This window comes from Nycticebus coucang, chromosome 1, assembly GCF_027406575.1.
Source record: "Nycticebus coucang isolate mNycCou1 chromosome 1, mNycCou1.pri, whole genome shotgun sequence".
Taxonomy (NCBI): Eukaryota; Metazoa; Chordata; class Mammalia; order Primates; family Lorisidae; genus Nycticebus; species Nycticebus coucang.
In genome coordinates, this window is record NC_069780.1 from 163,812,305 (window position 1) to 163,829,528 (window position 17,224).

Below are 17,224 nucleotides of genomic sequence, written 5' to 3' on the forward strand. Positions count from 1 at the left end.
TTCTGAATTATATAGCAAGATAGAAAAGGAAACTTTTTTGTGTTTGCTTTCCCAGTCTATTTCCAAAGACGAAAAAAAAAAAACACATTCGAAACAAGCCAAACTTACATATAATTAGAGGACACGTGCTTTAAAATATGTGTTTTAATTAGTATTTGATTAATATGTGTATGGTACCGTTTTTTAATAATCAATATTAATTCTTATCAATGTTTTTCTTGACAGGAACAAGAAAGTGAAGAAGAAACATATGAAGACATGTATGAATTGCATTTTACCATGATATTTTTCTTCTACGATACATATAATGTTTTGTATGAGGGCGAGTGGGTATACACCATACCATCACCACAAGGGAAGTTTTATTTGTTCAATCACTTGGCATAGTTTTCTAAGGATTCTACAAAGGACTCTGTGAACAAGCTATTGTGTAAGAGGCCCGAGATCTGCAGCCTTGGAGATAAACTAGGGGCAGGGACGCAGAAACAGGAATCTGACTCCTTGTTCTCAGCGTGCCTTTGACAGTGAATTTGCCTGGGTGGCGATTCACCCACAGGGGTGCTATGAGAAATAACTTAACACAACACCCAGATGCCAACGTTTTAGCTTCTGTTAAAGTGGAAAGATGTTAAAAATAGCTCTGAAATGGTTTTCTAGGTAGCCCGGGACCAAGGAATTTCTTGAGAAGTAGGTAAAAGTGGAAATGAATATGTTATCTTCTTTTATCTAGCCGTGCTCTCAGATGTCTTGATTTCCTCTACACAGTATTTATTCAACCAGTTCTAACTGAAGTTTCTGTTTGCATGCATGTGACAGAGAAAGAGAGAGAGAAATGAATTCTATTCATACCAAAGTTCAGTGGGAATGAGCCCTGATACACAGTGGCTTCCACTTGCTGGCACCGTTGTCAGGGGCAGCAGAGACTGTGGAAGGTATCCTCAACTGTGTGCCTCCTACTGGGTTTATAAACAATCTCACATACCCAGGATTTTCACAGCTTTGGCTTTTTACCTTCCTCCATAATGTCAGACACTATCTTCTGTTAAGGGTGGAAACCTCTCTGAGGAGGAAGCCCTGATGCACCAATGCCTCAGATGCAAAAAGTTATCTATCGATTTTTATTCACAGAGAAGCATCCAAAGAACGAGAGAAGAAGAGAGAAAAGGAGGAAAAGAAGAGATTAGAGCTGGAGAAAAAGGAACAGAAAGAGAAAGAAAAGAAAGAACAAGAAATAAAGAAGAAATTTAAAGTAAGAGCTTTATTTTTTTAATTGTTTTTTATTAAATCATAACATTGTACATTGATGCATTTATGGGGTTCAGGGTACTGCTTCAATATACCATGTGAAATGCTTACATTGAACTAAGTAACACATCCATCACAATTATACTCATTTCTTAATACTTTTGAAATGTACCATTGCATCATGTACATTAGGTGAGGTCCCCCCAAATACCCTCCCTCCTCCCATATCCCTCTACCCCACGCTCTCTCTCCTCTTCCCTTCTAGTTTCTGGTTATGTTTTGTTTGGTTATACTTATGTTTTGCCATTCATATGAGTGTGTAGGTGGTTATATATCGATTTCATAGTAGTACTGAGTACATTGGATACTTTTTTTTCCATTCTTGAGATACTTTACTAAGAAGAATATGTTCCAGTTCCATCTAGGTAAACATAAAAGATGTGAAATCTCCTTTTTATGGCTGCATAGTATTCCATGGTGAACATATACCACAATTTGTTAATCCATTCATGGGTCGATGCGTACTTGGGCTGTTTCCATGTCTTGGCTATTATGAATTGGGCTGCAATAAACATTCTGGTGCAAATGTCTTTGTTGTAAAATAATTTTTGATCATCTGGGTATATATCTAGTAGAGGACTTGCAGGATTGAAAGGTAGGTCTACTTTTAGTTCCTTGAATGTTCTCTAAACTTCTTTCCAAAAAGGTCGTATTACCTTGCATTCCCACCAGCTGTGTAGAAGTGTTCCCTGCTCTCCGCATCCCCCCCAACATCTGTAGTTTTGGGATTTTGTGATGTGGGCTAATCTTACTGGAGTTACATGATATCTCAAAGTAGTTTTGATTTGCATTTCTCTGACGATTAAGGATGATGAGCATTTTTTCATGTGTTTGTAAGCCATGCGCCTATCTTCATCAAAGAAGTTTCTGTTCAAGTCTCTTGCCCATATAGAAATAGGGTTATTTATTCTTTTCTTATTGATTAGTTTGATTCTCTGTAGATTCTAGTTATCAGACCTTTGTTGGAAACATAACCTGCAAAAAAATCTTCTCCCATTCTGAAGGTTGTCTGTTTGCTTAGTTACTGTGCTCTTGGCTGTGCAAAAGTGTTTTAGTTTGATCAGATCCCAGTAATGTATTTTTGGTGTTGCTTCAATTGGCCGGGGGGGTCCTCCTCATAAAATATTCTCCCAGGCCAAATTCTTCAAGTGTTTTCCCTGCCCCCTTTTCTAGTATTTTTATGTTTTCATGTCCTAAGTTTAAATCTTTTATCCAGTGAGAATCAATTTTTGTTAATGGTGAAAATTGGGGATCCAGTTTCAGTCTTCTATAGGTTGCCATCCAGTTCACCCAGCACCATTTGTTAAATAGGGAGTCTTTCCCCCAGTGAATATTTTTGATAGGCTTGTCAAAGATCAAATGGCATTAAGTAGCAGGGTTCATCTCTTGGTTCTCTATTCTGTTCCATAAATCTACCACTCTGTTTTTGTGCCAATACCATGCTGTTTTGATCACTATAGATTTATAGTATAGCTTGAAGTCTGGTAATGTGATACCTCCTGATTTGTTTTTATTTCTGAATAATGTATTTGCTATTTGAGGTTTTTTCTGATTCAATATAAAATGAAGTACTATTTTTTCAAGTTCTTTGAAGTATGACAAGGTGCTTTAATAGGGATTGCATTAAATCTGTAAATTGCTTTGGGTAGTATGGACATTTTAACAATACTAATTCTTCCCAGCCATGAGCATGGTATGTTTTCCCATTTGTTAACATCTTCAGCTATTTCTTTTCTCAGAGTTTTATAGTTCTCCTTATAGAGGTTTTCACATCCTGTTAGTTAAATTCCCAAATATTTCATCTTCTTTGGCACTATTGTAAAAGGAATAGAGTCCTTGATTGTTTTTTCAGCTTGACTATTGTTGGTGTATATAAAAGCTACTGACTTGTAAGTATTGATTTTGTATCCTGAGACACTGCTGTATTCCTTGATCACTTCTAACAGTTTTGAAGTTGAATCCCTGAGATTTTCCAGGTATAGGATCATATCTTCAGCAAAGAGTGAGAGTTTGATCTCCTCTGACCCTATTTGGATACCCTTGATCACCTTCTCTTGCCTGATTGTGATGGCTAAGACTTCCATTACTATGTTGAATAGGAGTGGAGACAGTAGGCATCCTTGCCTCATTCCTGATCTGAATGGAAATGTTTTCAGTTTTACACTATTCAATATGATATTGACTGTGGGTTTAAGTAAGGGCTTTAGAATTGCAATCTTTTTCTAACTTTCATGAAAGAGGGGCACCATTCATAAAACCTTACATAGTTGGAGAATCACGTGATCATTATTTCTAAACAGAAACTGGCTTCATAACAATACTTTTTATCCAATATGCTGTCTTATCCCTGTACTAAAACAATGTAACATGATAAAATTCAAAGAATATATGGTACTTATTGTATGGTGGGCACTGCGGAAATTTTATGTGGATTAAGTGAATGAATACTCACTACTCAAATCTGTCTTGGCTCTTCCCATAATGCATTTCATGTCAGACTAAGAACTTAGATACATAGATATCTGTGTGGCATGTAACAGTGGGGCAAGGGACGTGAGTGTTTGCTGGATAAACCAGATCTGTCTCAGAAGAAGATTTCTATGAGCTACTCTACTTACTGGTTTCTGGACCGGACCTGCATTTTTACCTTTATTTTAAATCTGTGTACATGCTGACTCCTGACACCTGCTGCTTCTCAGTCTTCTTCGTTTGTCTGGATTTCTGAGCTCTCTTCTTTGATCTCAGGTCATTGTTCGACTAGTGTGACTACCACCAGGAAATGCCACACGTACAGGCTGTGTTCACTTGGCTACACCGTCTTGGATGACATGGCTCATCTGGTATAGGTCTAGCATGTTGGACATACTTAACTTCTCTGAGCCTCCTCAGATCTTAATCTGTAAAGAGAAGATAAATGATACCTCTCCAGAAAGTATGTTGTAGAATTAAAATAATACACAGAAGGCACTGTGTCCATTATACATTTGCATTAAATTTTGAAGCAGCTCACTATACACAAGCAAGATTATGATTATGGCATGAATATTAAACATTCTATTCACACGGAATACATCTCTAACAATGTCTGTATTTCTCAAGGGAAAAATTAATGTCTTAAATGAAACTCTATATAATACATTTTTCAAGAAGAGATTGTTTATAGTCTTGAAGGAATTATATGAAGTGTTTCCGTATTTTTTTGAGAAATCAGTTTTACATTATTTCTCTCATTTATTGAACTAATATTTTTAGTAAGAAAAAAACAGGGTTTGGAAATTATACCACTAAGTAAGAATGCAAAAGTTTGTCAAGGCTAGCACTTCACAAGCTATATTCCTCCCATGTGACATTAATAGATAATAAGTTAAAAAAATGAAATTAATATGAGAACTGAGATCCATTAATATCATGGCAGATCATAATTTAAGGTGTTTTCATTGTCTCTTAATGGTACATAATTAATGATACATGTTTACAGTTCATGGCATCACAAATTCAATATAATAAAATAGAGCTCCTTCAAACGTCACAATGCATATTTACATATCAAAAGATCCAAGAAATTCTGTTGAAACCATATGAATTTAAGATTAAGAAATTAAGAGTTTGGATTTCATAATCTAAATTGAGCATTACCCAGCTGTTAAGAAACTACCATACTATTCAGGATGTTAATTTTAAAACCTCACATAACATTTGTTTGCTATTTTTTGATTTACAAAGCTAGTTCTGAAATATTACCTTGTTTATAGCAGGTAATGTCTAATCCATGTTTATAGACAGGCAGGTTAAAAAAAGAAAAAAATGCTTTGCCCACAAGAAATACCACCACCTACCTTTCTCTTCAACGTTCCAGGCCTGCAGTAAACCATCAGAATAACTACACACGAAAAGTGGGGGGGAAATCAGGCAAAACAGACCATGAGCATACCCCATAAAACACCAAGCATTCAGCATGGAATGTGGTACCTACATGCTATGCAGTTACCGGGCTGCCATTGTAGACTTCCTAAGATCAACATATTCCTACCATATATGCCCAAGCATATATTTACCTATTCTTTGAGGACCTTGCTTGGCCTCTCAGATTTTTCCCTAAACCCTCCTATGAGAAAAGCATTCACCTGGATTAATAAATTGTGGTATATGTATACCATGGAATATTATGCAGCCTTAAAGAAAGATGGAGGAGACTTTACCTCTTTCATATTTACATGGATGGAGCTGGAACATATTCTTCTTACCAAAGTATCTCAAGAATGGAAGAAAAAGTATCCAATGTACTCAGCCCTACTATGAAACTAATTTGTGGCTTTCATATGAAAGCTATAACCCAATTATAACCTAAGAATATGGGGAAAGGGGAAAGGGAGGGGAGGGGAGGGGAAGGATGGGTGGAGGGAGGGTAATTGGTGGGACCACACCGACGGTGCATCTTACAAGGGTATATGTGAAACTTACTAAATGTAGAATATAAATGTCTTAACACAATAACTAAGAAAATGCCAGGAAAGCTATGTTAACCAGTGTGATGAAAATATTTCAAATTGTATATAAAACCAGTGCATGGTGCCCCATGATTGCATTAATGTACACAGCTATGATTTAATAAAAATAAATAAATAAATAAAAGAAAAGCATTCACCATTGAATCCCATAATGGCACAAATGTATTCATGATCTATGTACAAATGACTTAATTAAAAAAAAAAAAAAAAAAGGAAAGAAAGGAAAGCATTCACCCAAAATGACATTCACCCTCTATTTCTAGTTCAAATGTGTAACCAGTGGATAAAGATAGGTTAGCAAGTTGTGGACTTAACTGTCTCTCAAACTGCATTCCTGAAAGATGTTTTGAATAATAAGGAAACCTGTTGTGCCTTTTTTTTTTTTTTTTTTTTACTCTTTGCAGCTAACAGGCCCTATTCAAGTCATCCATCAAGCAAAAGCTTGCTGTGATGTCAAAGGAGGAAAGACTGAACTGAGCTTTAAACAAGGAGAGCAAATTGAAATAATCCGCATCACAGACAACCCTGAAGGAAAATGGTTGGGCAGAACAGCAAAGGGGTCATGTGAGTGAAAATTTCCCTGTGATTTCAAAGCGTTTTCTTTTTGAGCCAATATTCAATACACAAATTCCTCCAGAACTACTCATAGGCATCAAGTTAGGAGAATATGACAGGGTGGACAAGGTAGGAAAATTTTAAATGGCAGGTCTAAGTTCTATCTTCACCTTATCTGTGTTATCTTTTTAGTGGGGAACAATGTAAAGTTTTATATTATCCCAGAGAGGAACAAAGGGCACTGTGTTCTTCAGTGATGTTAAAAGGAAAAAATGGTTCATGTGAATTCCCTTGCGATCTTTAAAACAGACTCTTAAGCTTAAGTTAAACTACAACAAGGTAAGACTTTGACAGAGTCTAAAGCAGAATTGCAAGCAAATAAATAAAGAAAAATTTTAAACAGCAAATGTGCAACTGATATTTTACTCACAATTTAAAAAATTTTAAACTATACTTGTATGACCATAAGTTGTTCTTTTTTTGGCAGATGGCTATATTAAAACAACTGCAGTAGAGATTGACTACTATTCTTTGAAACGGAAACAAACCTCACTTGGTCCTCTTTCAATACCCACCGAAGATGACCAGGAAGTGTACGATGACGTTGCGGAACAGGACAATGTTAGCAGGTGTGTGCAAATATGTATCGGAGAGCAGCCCAGCCTCTGAATTTTAAATCCTAAAATTTAAATTTTAAATTTCACCTTTCATGTCTCTACCACTAAACACCCACTTACAATAACCTCAAGATGGGTGAGAGGTCTTCTAAAACTCCATGGTCTTTTATTTTAGTCTTTTATTTTATTTTGATTTTCTGCATCAAATGCTTCTTGAGATATAAGGACCCATGTCCCAAATCTTGTCAAATATGTTGTCATTTCAAAACATTGTTTTATAATAGTCACTATGATTTCATCTTACGGATAATCCTAATATAAACATGATTTGGCAAAATGTAAAGCGTAAAATATAAAATTTATTTTTTTTTTACATATACATAACTCAAATTTATTCCTCATAACAAATGTATGCAGTAAGTACAGATAAAAAAGCTATTATACCCATTTTAAAAATGAGAAAATGAGGCAGACAGTAGTGGAGTTCAGATTTGAACCAGGTAGTATTGCTCCAAAGCTGATGCCACACTATACTTGAACTTGATAAATTTCAACTGGTCTCTCCTTAACATATGAGATAATTCTTTTTTTTTTTTTTTTTATTGTTGGGGATTCATGGAGGGTACAATAAGCCAGGTTACATTGATTGCAATTGTTAGGCAAAGTCCCTCTTGCAATCATGTCTTGCCCCCATAAAGTGTGACACACACCAAGGCCCCACCCCCCTTCCTCCATCCCTCTTTCTGTTTTTCCTCTCCCCCATAACTTTAATTATCATTAATTGTCCTCATATCAAAATTGAGTACATAGGATTCATGCTTCTCCATTCTTGTGATGCTTTACTAAGGATAATGTCTTCCACTTCCATCCAGGTTAATACGAAGGATGTAAAGTCTCCATTTTTTTTAATGGCTGAATAGTATTCCATGGTATACATATACCACAGCTTGTTAATCCATTCCTGGGTTGATGGGCATTTAGGCTGTTTCCACATTTTGGCGATTGTAAATTGAGCTGCAATAAACAGTCTAGTACAAGTGTCCTTATGATAAAAGGATTTCTTTCCTTGTGGGTAGATGCCCAGTAATGGGATTGCAGGATCAAATGGGAGGTCTAGCTTGAGTGCTTTGAGGTTTCTCCATACTTCCTTCCAGAAAGGTTGTACTAGTTTGCAGTCCCACCAGCAGTGTAAAAGTGTTCCCTTCTCTCCACATCCACGCCAGCATCTGCAGTTTTCAGATTTTGTAATGTGGACCATTCTCACTGGGGTTAGATGATATCTCAGGGTTGTTTTGATTTGCATTTCTCTAATATATAGAGATGATGAACATTTTTTCATGTGTTTGTTAGCCATTCGTCTGTCATCTTTAGAGAAGGTTCTATTCATGTCTCTTGCCCATTGATATATGGGATTGTTGGCTTTTTTCATGTGGATGAATTTGAGTTCTCTATAGATCCTAGTTATCAAGCTTTTGTCTGATTGAAAATATGCAAATATCCTTTCCCATTGTGTAGGTTGTCTCTTTGCTTTGGTTATTGTCTCCTTAGCTGTACAGAAGCTTTTCAGTTTAATGAAGTCCCATTTGTTTATTTTTAAAATATAAAATTTAAACCCTTTTGAACTCTAAAATCTGTGAGCCTGGATGTATTTGTTGTTATTATTCAAAAATATGACAGAAAAAAATAACACTTTTATTATAACTCCAGTTTTCTCTTTAAGGGTAAAAAAAAATAGAGGTTGGGTCCAATCTTATGTTCTTCAAACTATGTTGCAATAAATGATGTGAATAAATACATAAATAAAATAAAAGTGAAAAAAATAAGAACTCGATACCCTATGATTTCTGGGTATCAGTTAAGGTGCCAACTTTTCATAGCCCATTTACACCATTAAAGTAACCTTCTCTCCAAAAATGTCTTCCTGGCCCAGAAGGACAGAATATGGCGTCTCTTCTACAGGAGTGAGAGGGAATATTAGCCATCTTCTCCCTGGTACCTTCCTTCCCTACTTTTCCTTCTCAGCCATTTGTTCTCTCTCCCTTCCCTTTGTTCCAGTTCTGATCATCCTGTGTCCTTTCTTCTTTATACTTTTCCATTCCTCTTCTTTTTTTATTCTTTCTTTCCTCTAATATCTCCCTTTCCTGTTAAAGCCATAGTTCAGAATCCTCATTTTTCTATGCCCACTTTATGAAGTTAGGAAACCTCCATTGTCATGCTCACCAAAAACATGACCTGTGCTAGAGCTTCACCTGGATAAAACTGTGTCTGCCTTCTTCATAATTCAAACTTCAGTGATAAAGGTTTAATTGTCAATCATTAAAAAAACACCAAATTAGGCTTGCCTCCCATAGCACAGTGGTTACAGCACCAGCCACATACACCAACGCTGGCAGGTTCAAACCCCACCCAAGCCAGCTAAACAACAATGACAACTGCAACAAAAAATAGCTGGGCTTTGTGGCAGGTGCCTGTAGTCTCAGCTACTTGGGAGGCTGAGGCAAAAGAATCACGTAAGGCAAAGTGTTTGAGGTTCCTGTGAGCTGTGATGCCACAGCACTCTAACAACGGCAACATAGTGAGACTCTGTCTCGAAAAAAACACACCAAATTAGTAATATATGCATAAAATGTATGAAGAATTAAATTTTCCTCCTATAATCTTTTGCCATATGTCAATGATCAAACTTGTTAGCTGCTTTCTGGCAGTTTTATCTTTCTAAAATGAATTATAGCCTACTATGCCTTCTTACCATGTTAGAATCATAAATTATGTAACATATGTCAAAACACACGATCCAGGCACTAGAATTTTCAGATCATAAATTGACTTTAATAATTAGAACCACATTTACCTAGTTTGAGAGTCAGCAAATGCCAGTTTGGGGGTCAGATGAAGTTCCAAATGATCATATTCTACAACTTGCAGAATTTTCTGGACATGAGTATGTCAGGAATACACGTATTACCAGTGTATATATTTTATGTTTCTCTTAAGTACATTTTCTTCATTTTATACTTAAAGAATGCCAGTTAAGGAGCAATGCCTGTGGCTCAAAGGAGTAGGGCGCTGGCCCCTTATACCGGAGGTGTTGGGTTCAAACCCAGCCCCAGCCAAAAACGGCAAAAAAAAAAAAAATGCCAGTTAAGTTAATAAATAAATATTTATACTGATGTGCATACTCAGAAAAAAATAACAAATCCACAAGAAAGAAATGATGTTCTTAAAACGAAGCATTATTTCACCATATTGGGTGACTATTTCCCAAAACTAACATCATTAGCTTTTTCCATTTTATTGAATCCATACATACCACAATTCTAAAAACATGGTCTAGTTAGTAAACATGTAGCAGAAAAATAATCTTATATTTAACAAAAGAAATGAGGTTGGAAGAAGTGTTTTATGTGGTTTTGCTGCTCAGTCTCTTAAACACATATAAGCACTCAAATTTATTAGCCAGCCTCTCTCTCACAATACTTAATAAGAAGCTTAATAAGAAGAAATAGATATAGCCCCCAGTATTTACTAGCCAGGCTCTCTCTCTTTCAATACTTAATAAGAAGCTTAATAAGAAGTACACATAGCAGCCAACATTTACTAGCCTCTCTCTCTCTGCGCATACTTAATAAGAAAATTAAGGAAGAAGCCATTGCTGTACATGTTTTCTTTTTTAAACTACAGCTGCTGCTGGCAGAGATCTTAAATCAGAACGTGCTTTGTTCTTAGTGGAAAAAGGAAAGCTGCTGAGTGTAGTTAGCAGCTTGCCCTGGTGAGAAGAAGAACAGAAGTCACCATGTCCTTTCTCCATCTTCCACATGCCCCCTGGTTCCCGTGCTCTCTACCTGCCCTTTCCTGGCTCTCCGAGTGCGAGGAGAGAGGACTGCGGGCTTCTAGCTCCGGGAGCCAGCGTGCAGCCTCAAAGCACAGGCCCGGACAGGTCCTTCTCTCCTGCTCCACTAAAACACTTTCTGTAATAAGAGACACTGAAGGAAGGGAAACTATAAAGGCAGATACCACCCCTCCGGTCACGGCAGGGCCTCTCTCTCCCCACTCCTCTCCTCTCACCCCTCCTCTCTCTCCTCTTCTTACTCTTATCAAATATTTTACATTCTAACCATGCCATTTTTAGGAAGTTGAAAAATTGCTCTAGAAATTAAATAAATGAGTAGCAGCTTTCACCTGATTATCACAACCCTGTTCTTTAGAAATTGGATGTAAAAATCTCCAGGATGGAACGTTTTTGCAGGGAGTGATAGCCGACCAGAATGCACCTCTTCATGTAACTCCTGCTTTATGCTCAGAGAGGAGAGCCAGGGAAAGTCAATGTGGAAATGGTGCCTCAGCAAGTGAACAGCATGCTGCAACCTCTTAAAAAGCCCGTTCCTTATTTATACAGCAAGACATTTATAATATTTTCTTCTACAAAGTTCCATTAGCAAGTTTGTTTTCTTGTCTAAATTAACAAGAGATCTGTGTCAGGTCAATTTATTTTATTGACCTTTAATATTAAGGAATCAGATGTGATATTATATAATTGCCCTCCTTGGGTTATCACATCAAACTGGTAACAGTTGCTGACAGATAAACCTGGGGTGGGGGGTGCTGTGAATAGAGGGAGTGCAGCTAGGAGTAGAAGTGGGCTTGGCGAAGTCACTTCCTTTTGTCAGAGCCTCCGTTTGTTTTCTGCAAAATGAGGTAAATAAATAAATGACTTCTGGGACTTGCCCACTTCTCACAGTCTACATTACCTTTGCTCTGACAGAACTCACATTTTAGTGGTAGATATAGGCAAGAAAACAGACAATTATAATATAAATGCTAAAACAGGGAAAACATTTCATGTTATGAAAGTAAATAAGAAACATAGTAATAAGGTTTTAGAGAATCAGGGGTCATACCATATATAAAGCCCCATGAATAAGATTTTAATTTTTTTTTCTTTTTTTTCCACTTTCACATTTTTATTTTTTTTTATTCTATTTTTTTTAATTGTTAAATCATAGCTGTGTACATTTGTGCAATCAAGGGGTACAATGTGCTGGTTTCCTACACAATCTGAAATATTCTCATCAAACTGTTCAACGTAGCCTTCATGGCATTTTCTTAGTTATTGTATGTAGACATTTGTATTCTGCCTTTAGTAGTTTTCACCTGTACCCATTCTAAGATGCACCGTAGGTGTGACCCCCTCATTACCCTCCTACCACCCTAACCTTCCCCCTCCTTTCCCCTCCCTTGGCCTTTCCCCATATTCTTGTGCTATAGTTGGGTTATAGCCCTCATGTGAAAGCTATAAATTAGCTTTATAGTAGGGCTGAGTACATTGGATACTTTTTCTTCCATTCTTGAGATACTTTGCTAAGAAGAATATGTTCCAGCTCAATCCATGTAAACATGAAAAAGGTAAAGTCTCCATCTTTCTTTAAGGCTGCATAATATTCCATGGTATACATGTACCACAATTTGCTAGTCCATTCGTGGGTCGATGGGCACTTGGGCTTCTTCCATGACTTAGCAATTATGAATTGGGCTGCAATAAACATTCCGGTACAGATATCTTTGTTATATTGTGATTTTTGGTCTTCTGGGTATATATCTAGTAAAGGAATTACAGGATCGAATGGCAGGTCTATTTTTAGATCTCTAAGTATTCTCCAAGCATCCTGCCAAAAGGAACATATTAGTGTGCATTCCCATCTGCAGTGTAGAAGTGTGCCCTTTTCTCCACATCCACGCCAACATCTCTGGTTTGGGGATTTTGTTCTGTGGGCTACTCTTACTGGGGTTAGGTGATACCTCAAAGTAGTTTCGATTTGCATTTCTCTGATGATTAAGGATGATGAGCTTTTTTTCATGTGTCTGTAGATCGTGCATCTGTCTTCTTTAGAGAAGTTTCTCTTCAAGTCCTTTGTCCACCCTGAGATGGGATCACTTGTTCTTTTCTTGCTAATACGTTTGAGTTCTCTGTGGATTTCTGGTTATTAAACCTTTGTCGGAGGTATAACCTGCAAATATTTTCTCCCATTCTGAGGGCTGTCTGCTTGCTTTACTTACTGTGTTCTTGGATGTGCAGAAACTTTTTAGTTTGATCAGGTCCCAGTAGTGTATTTTTGATACTGCTTCAATTGCCTGGGGAGTCCTCCTCATAAAATATTCACCCAGGCCGATTCCTTCAAGAGTTTTCCCTGCACTTTCTTCAAGTATTTTTATAGTTTCATGTCTTAAGTTTAAATCTTTTATCCAGTGAGAGTCTATCTTAGTTAATGGTGAAAGGTGTGGGTTCAGTTTCAGTCTTTTACAGGTTGCCAGCCAGTTCACCCAGCACCATTTGTTAAATAGGGAATCTTTTCCCTACTGAATGTTTTTAATTGGCTTGTCAAAGATCAAATAACGATAAGTACCCGTATTCATCTCTTGGTTCTCTGTTCTGTTCCAGACATCTACTTCTCTGTTTTTGTGCCAATACCATGCTGTTTTGATCACTATTGATTTATAGTACAGTCTCAGGTCCAGTAGTGTGATTCCTCCTGCTTTGTTGTTATTTCTGAGTAATGTTTTGGCTATTCAAGGTTTTTTCTGATTCCATATAAAACAAAGTATTATTTTTTTCAAGATCTTTAAAATATGACAATGGAGCTTTAATAAGAATTACATTAAAATTATATATTGCTTTGGGTAGTATAGACATTTTAACAATGATGATTCTTCCCAGCCATGAGCCTGGGTGTGTTTTTCCATTTGTTAACATATTCAGCTATTTCTTTTCTTAAAGTTTCATGGTTCTCTTTATAGAGATTTTTCACGTCCTTTGTTAGATAAACTCCCAAATATTTTATCTTCTTTGGCACTACTGTGAAAGGAATAGAGTCCTTGACTGTTTTTTTGGCTTTGCTATTGTTGGTGTATATAAAGGCTACAGATTTATGGGTGTTGATTTGTAGCCTGAGACATTGCTGTATTTCTTGATCACTTCTAAAAGTTTTGTAGTAGAATCCCTACTGTTTTCCAGATATACGATCATGTCATCTGAGAAGAGTGGAAGTTTGATCTCTTCTGACCCTACGTGGATACCCTTGATCACCTTTTCTTCCCTAATTACAATGACTAAAACTTCCATTACAATGTTAAAGAGCAATGGAGACAATGGGCAACCTTGCCTGGTTCCTGACCTAAGTGGAAATTATTTCAATTTAACTCCATTCAATACAATATTGGCTGTGGGTTTGCTGTAGATGGCCTCTATTAGTTTAAGAAATGTCCCTTATATACCAATTTTCTTAAGTGTTCTGATCTAAGTGGAAATGATTTCAATTTAACTCCATTCAATATGATATTGGCTGTGGGTTTGCTGTAAATGGCCTCTATCAGTTTAAGAAATGTCCCTTCTATACCAATTTTATTAAGTGTTCTGATCATGAAGGGATGCTGGATATGGTCAAAAGCTTTTTCTGCATCAATTGAGAGAATCATATGGTCTTTATTTTTTAGTTTGTTTATGTGCTGAATTACATTTATAGATTTACATATATTGAACCAGCCTTGAGACCCTGGGATAAATCCCGCTTGGTCATGGTGTATAATTTTCTTGATGTGTTGTTGGATTCTGTTTGTTAGGATCATATTGAGTATTTTTGCGTCAATATTCATTAGTGATATTGGTCTATAATTTTCTTTTCTTGTTGGGTCTTTCCCTGGTTTAGGGATCAAGGTGATGTTTGCTTTGTAGAATGTGTTGGGTAGTATTCCTTCTTTTTCTATATTTTGGAAGAGGTTTAGTAATATAGGTACTAGTTCTTCATTAAAGGTTTGGTAGAATTCTGACATAAAGCCATCTGGTCCTGGGCTTTTCTTTTTAGGGAGATTTTGTATAGTTGATGCTATTTCAGAACTTGATATAGTCCTGTTCAACATTTCCACTTCGTTCTGGCTATGTCTTGGTAGGTGGCTTACTTCCAAGTATTGGTCGATTTCTTTCAGATTTTCATATTTCTGAGAGTAAAGTTTCTTGTAATATTCATTAAGGATTTTTTGAATATCTGGAGGGTCTGTTGTTATTTCATCTTTACCATTTGTGATTGATGAAATTAGAGATTTTACTCTTTTTTTCCTGGTTAGGTTGGCCAAAGGTTTGTCTATTTTATTGATCTTTTAAAAAAACCAACTTTTGGATTTATTGATCTGTTGTATAATTCTTTTGTTTTCAATTTCATTTAATTCTGCTCTGATTTTGGTTACTTCTTTTCTTATGCTGGGTTTGGGGTTGGAATGTTCTTCCTTCTCCAGTTGCTTGAGATGTTCCATTAAGTTATTAACTTCCTCTCTTTCCATTTTCTTGAGGAAGGCTTGCAGTGCTATAAATTTACCTCTTAGGACTGCCTTTGCAGTATCCCAGAGGTTCTGATAGTTCGTGTCTTCATTGTTGTTTTGTTCCAAAAATTTGGTGGTTTCCTTCTTAATCTTGTCTATAACCCGTCTATCCTTCAGCATAAGGTTATTTAGCTTCCATGTTTTTGTATGGAAATGCAAATTCCTGTTGTTATTGAGTTCAACTTTTATTCCATGATGGTCTGAGAAGATGCAAGGAATAATTTCTATTTTTTTAAATTTGCTGAGGTTAAATTTGTGGCCTGGGATGTGGTCGATTTTGGAGTATGTTCCATGGGCTGATGAGAAGAATGTGTATTCAGTTTTATTGGGATGAAATGTTCTGTAGATATCTGTTAAGTCCAGATGTTGAATGGTTAAGTTTAAATGCAAGATTTCTTTGCTTAGCTTCTTTTTGGAGGATCTATCCAGAACTGGCAAGGGGTGTTAAAATCTCCAACTACTATGGAAGTGGAGTAAATCGAGTTGCTCATGTCTGTTAGAGTTTCTCTTATAAATTGAGGTGTGTTCTTGTTGGGTGCATAAATATTAATAATTGAAATCTCATCATATTGAGTATTACCTTTAAAAAATATGAAGTATCCATCCTTATCCTTAGTTATTTTGGTTGGTTTAAAGCCTATTGCATCTGTGAATAGGATTGTAACACCTGCCTTTTTCTGCTTTCCATTTTCCTGGAGTATAGATGACCATCCCTTCACCTTGAGTCTATATTTGTCTTTTAATGTAAGGTGAGATTCTCATATGGAGCAGATATCTGGCTTGAGTTTTGGTATCCAGTCAGCCAACCTGTGCCTCTTTAGAGGACAACTTAAACCATTCACATTTATTGAGAATATTGATAAGCCTTTCGAGAGTGTGGTGGACATTTTTAATTCTTTTGCAACTGTGGAAGTTGGAATTTGATCAAAATTTTCTGGGTGGGTTTACTTTTGTGGTGGAGGATTACGCTGGTCTTTATGGAGGCTAGATCTGAGAATATCCTGGAGAGCTGGTTTAGTTATGGCAAATTTCTTCAACATGTGAATGTCATTAAAGTATTTAATTTCTCCATCATAAATGAAACTCAGTTTAGCTGGGTACAGGATCCTGGGTTGAAAGTTATTTTGTTTTAGGAGATTAAAAATCGATGATCATCCTCTTCTAGCTTGAAAGGTTTCAGGAGAGAGATCTGCAGTTATTCTAATATTCTTGCCCTTGTAGGTAATGGTTTTCTTTCATCTGGCTGCTTTCAGAATTTTCTCCTTCATATTAACTTTAGTGAAATTGATTATGATGTGTCTGGGGGATGTCTTATTTGGGTTAAGTCATGCTGGAGTTCTGAAACTGTCTGCTATCTGAATTTCAAATCTCTTGGCATGTCTGGAAAGTTCTCTTTCATAATCTCATGGAGAAGAGACTCTGTGCCTTGTGAAGCCACTTCATCATTTTCAGGGATCCCTATAAGACGAATATTGGTTTTCTTCAAATTATGCCAGAGCTCTCTGAGAGAGTGATCTTTTTTTGCCCTCCATTTCTCTTCCTCTTTGGGAGCATTCGAAAGCTTTGTCTTCAATGTCAGAAATCCTTTCTTCTGCTTGTTCCATTCTGTTACTGAGGGAGTCTACTGTGTTTCTCAGATCTTTGAGGGCTGCAACTTCTTGTCTCAATGTGTCAAAATCTTTGGTCATTTGGTCTTTGAATTCCTTGAATTCTTGAGACATCTTTTGGGTTACTGCTTGGAATTCTAATTCGATCTTATTTGCCATCCGGATTCTGAATTCAATTTCTGACATCTTAGCTATTTGTTTGTGCATAGGATCTTGTGCTTTGTCTGTCCCATTGTTCCTTGGAGGAGTTAATCTACTCTGATTA

General features: G+C 36.6%; 1 protein-coding gene across 3 annotated transcripts in view; it reads left to right on the plus strand.

The window, feature by feature from the left end:
- The window catches only part of FYB1 (FYN binding protein 1), a 168,853-nt gene that overhangs the window by 124,273 nt on the left and 27,356 nt on the right, over positions 1 to 17,224 (plus strand). For all 3 annotated transcript variants that reach the window (XM_053591798.1, XM_053591791.1, XM_053591801.1), the window contains exons 6-9: positions 226 to 260; positions 1,129 to 1,249; positions 6,218 to 6,377; positions 6,856 to 6,997. In XM_053591798.1, coding sequence (XP_053447773.1) covers positions 226 to 260; positions 1,129 to 1,249; positions 6,218 to 6,377; positions 6,856 to 6,997 — 458 coding nt within the window. The remainder of the gene's footprint in view (positions 1 to 225; positions 261 to 1,128; positions 1,250 to 6,217; positions 6,378 to 6,855; positions 6,998 to 17,224) is intronic.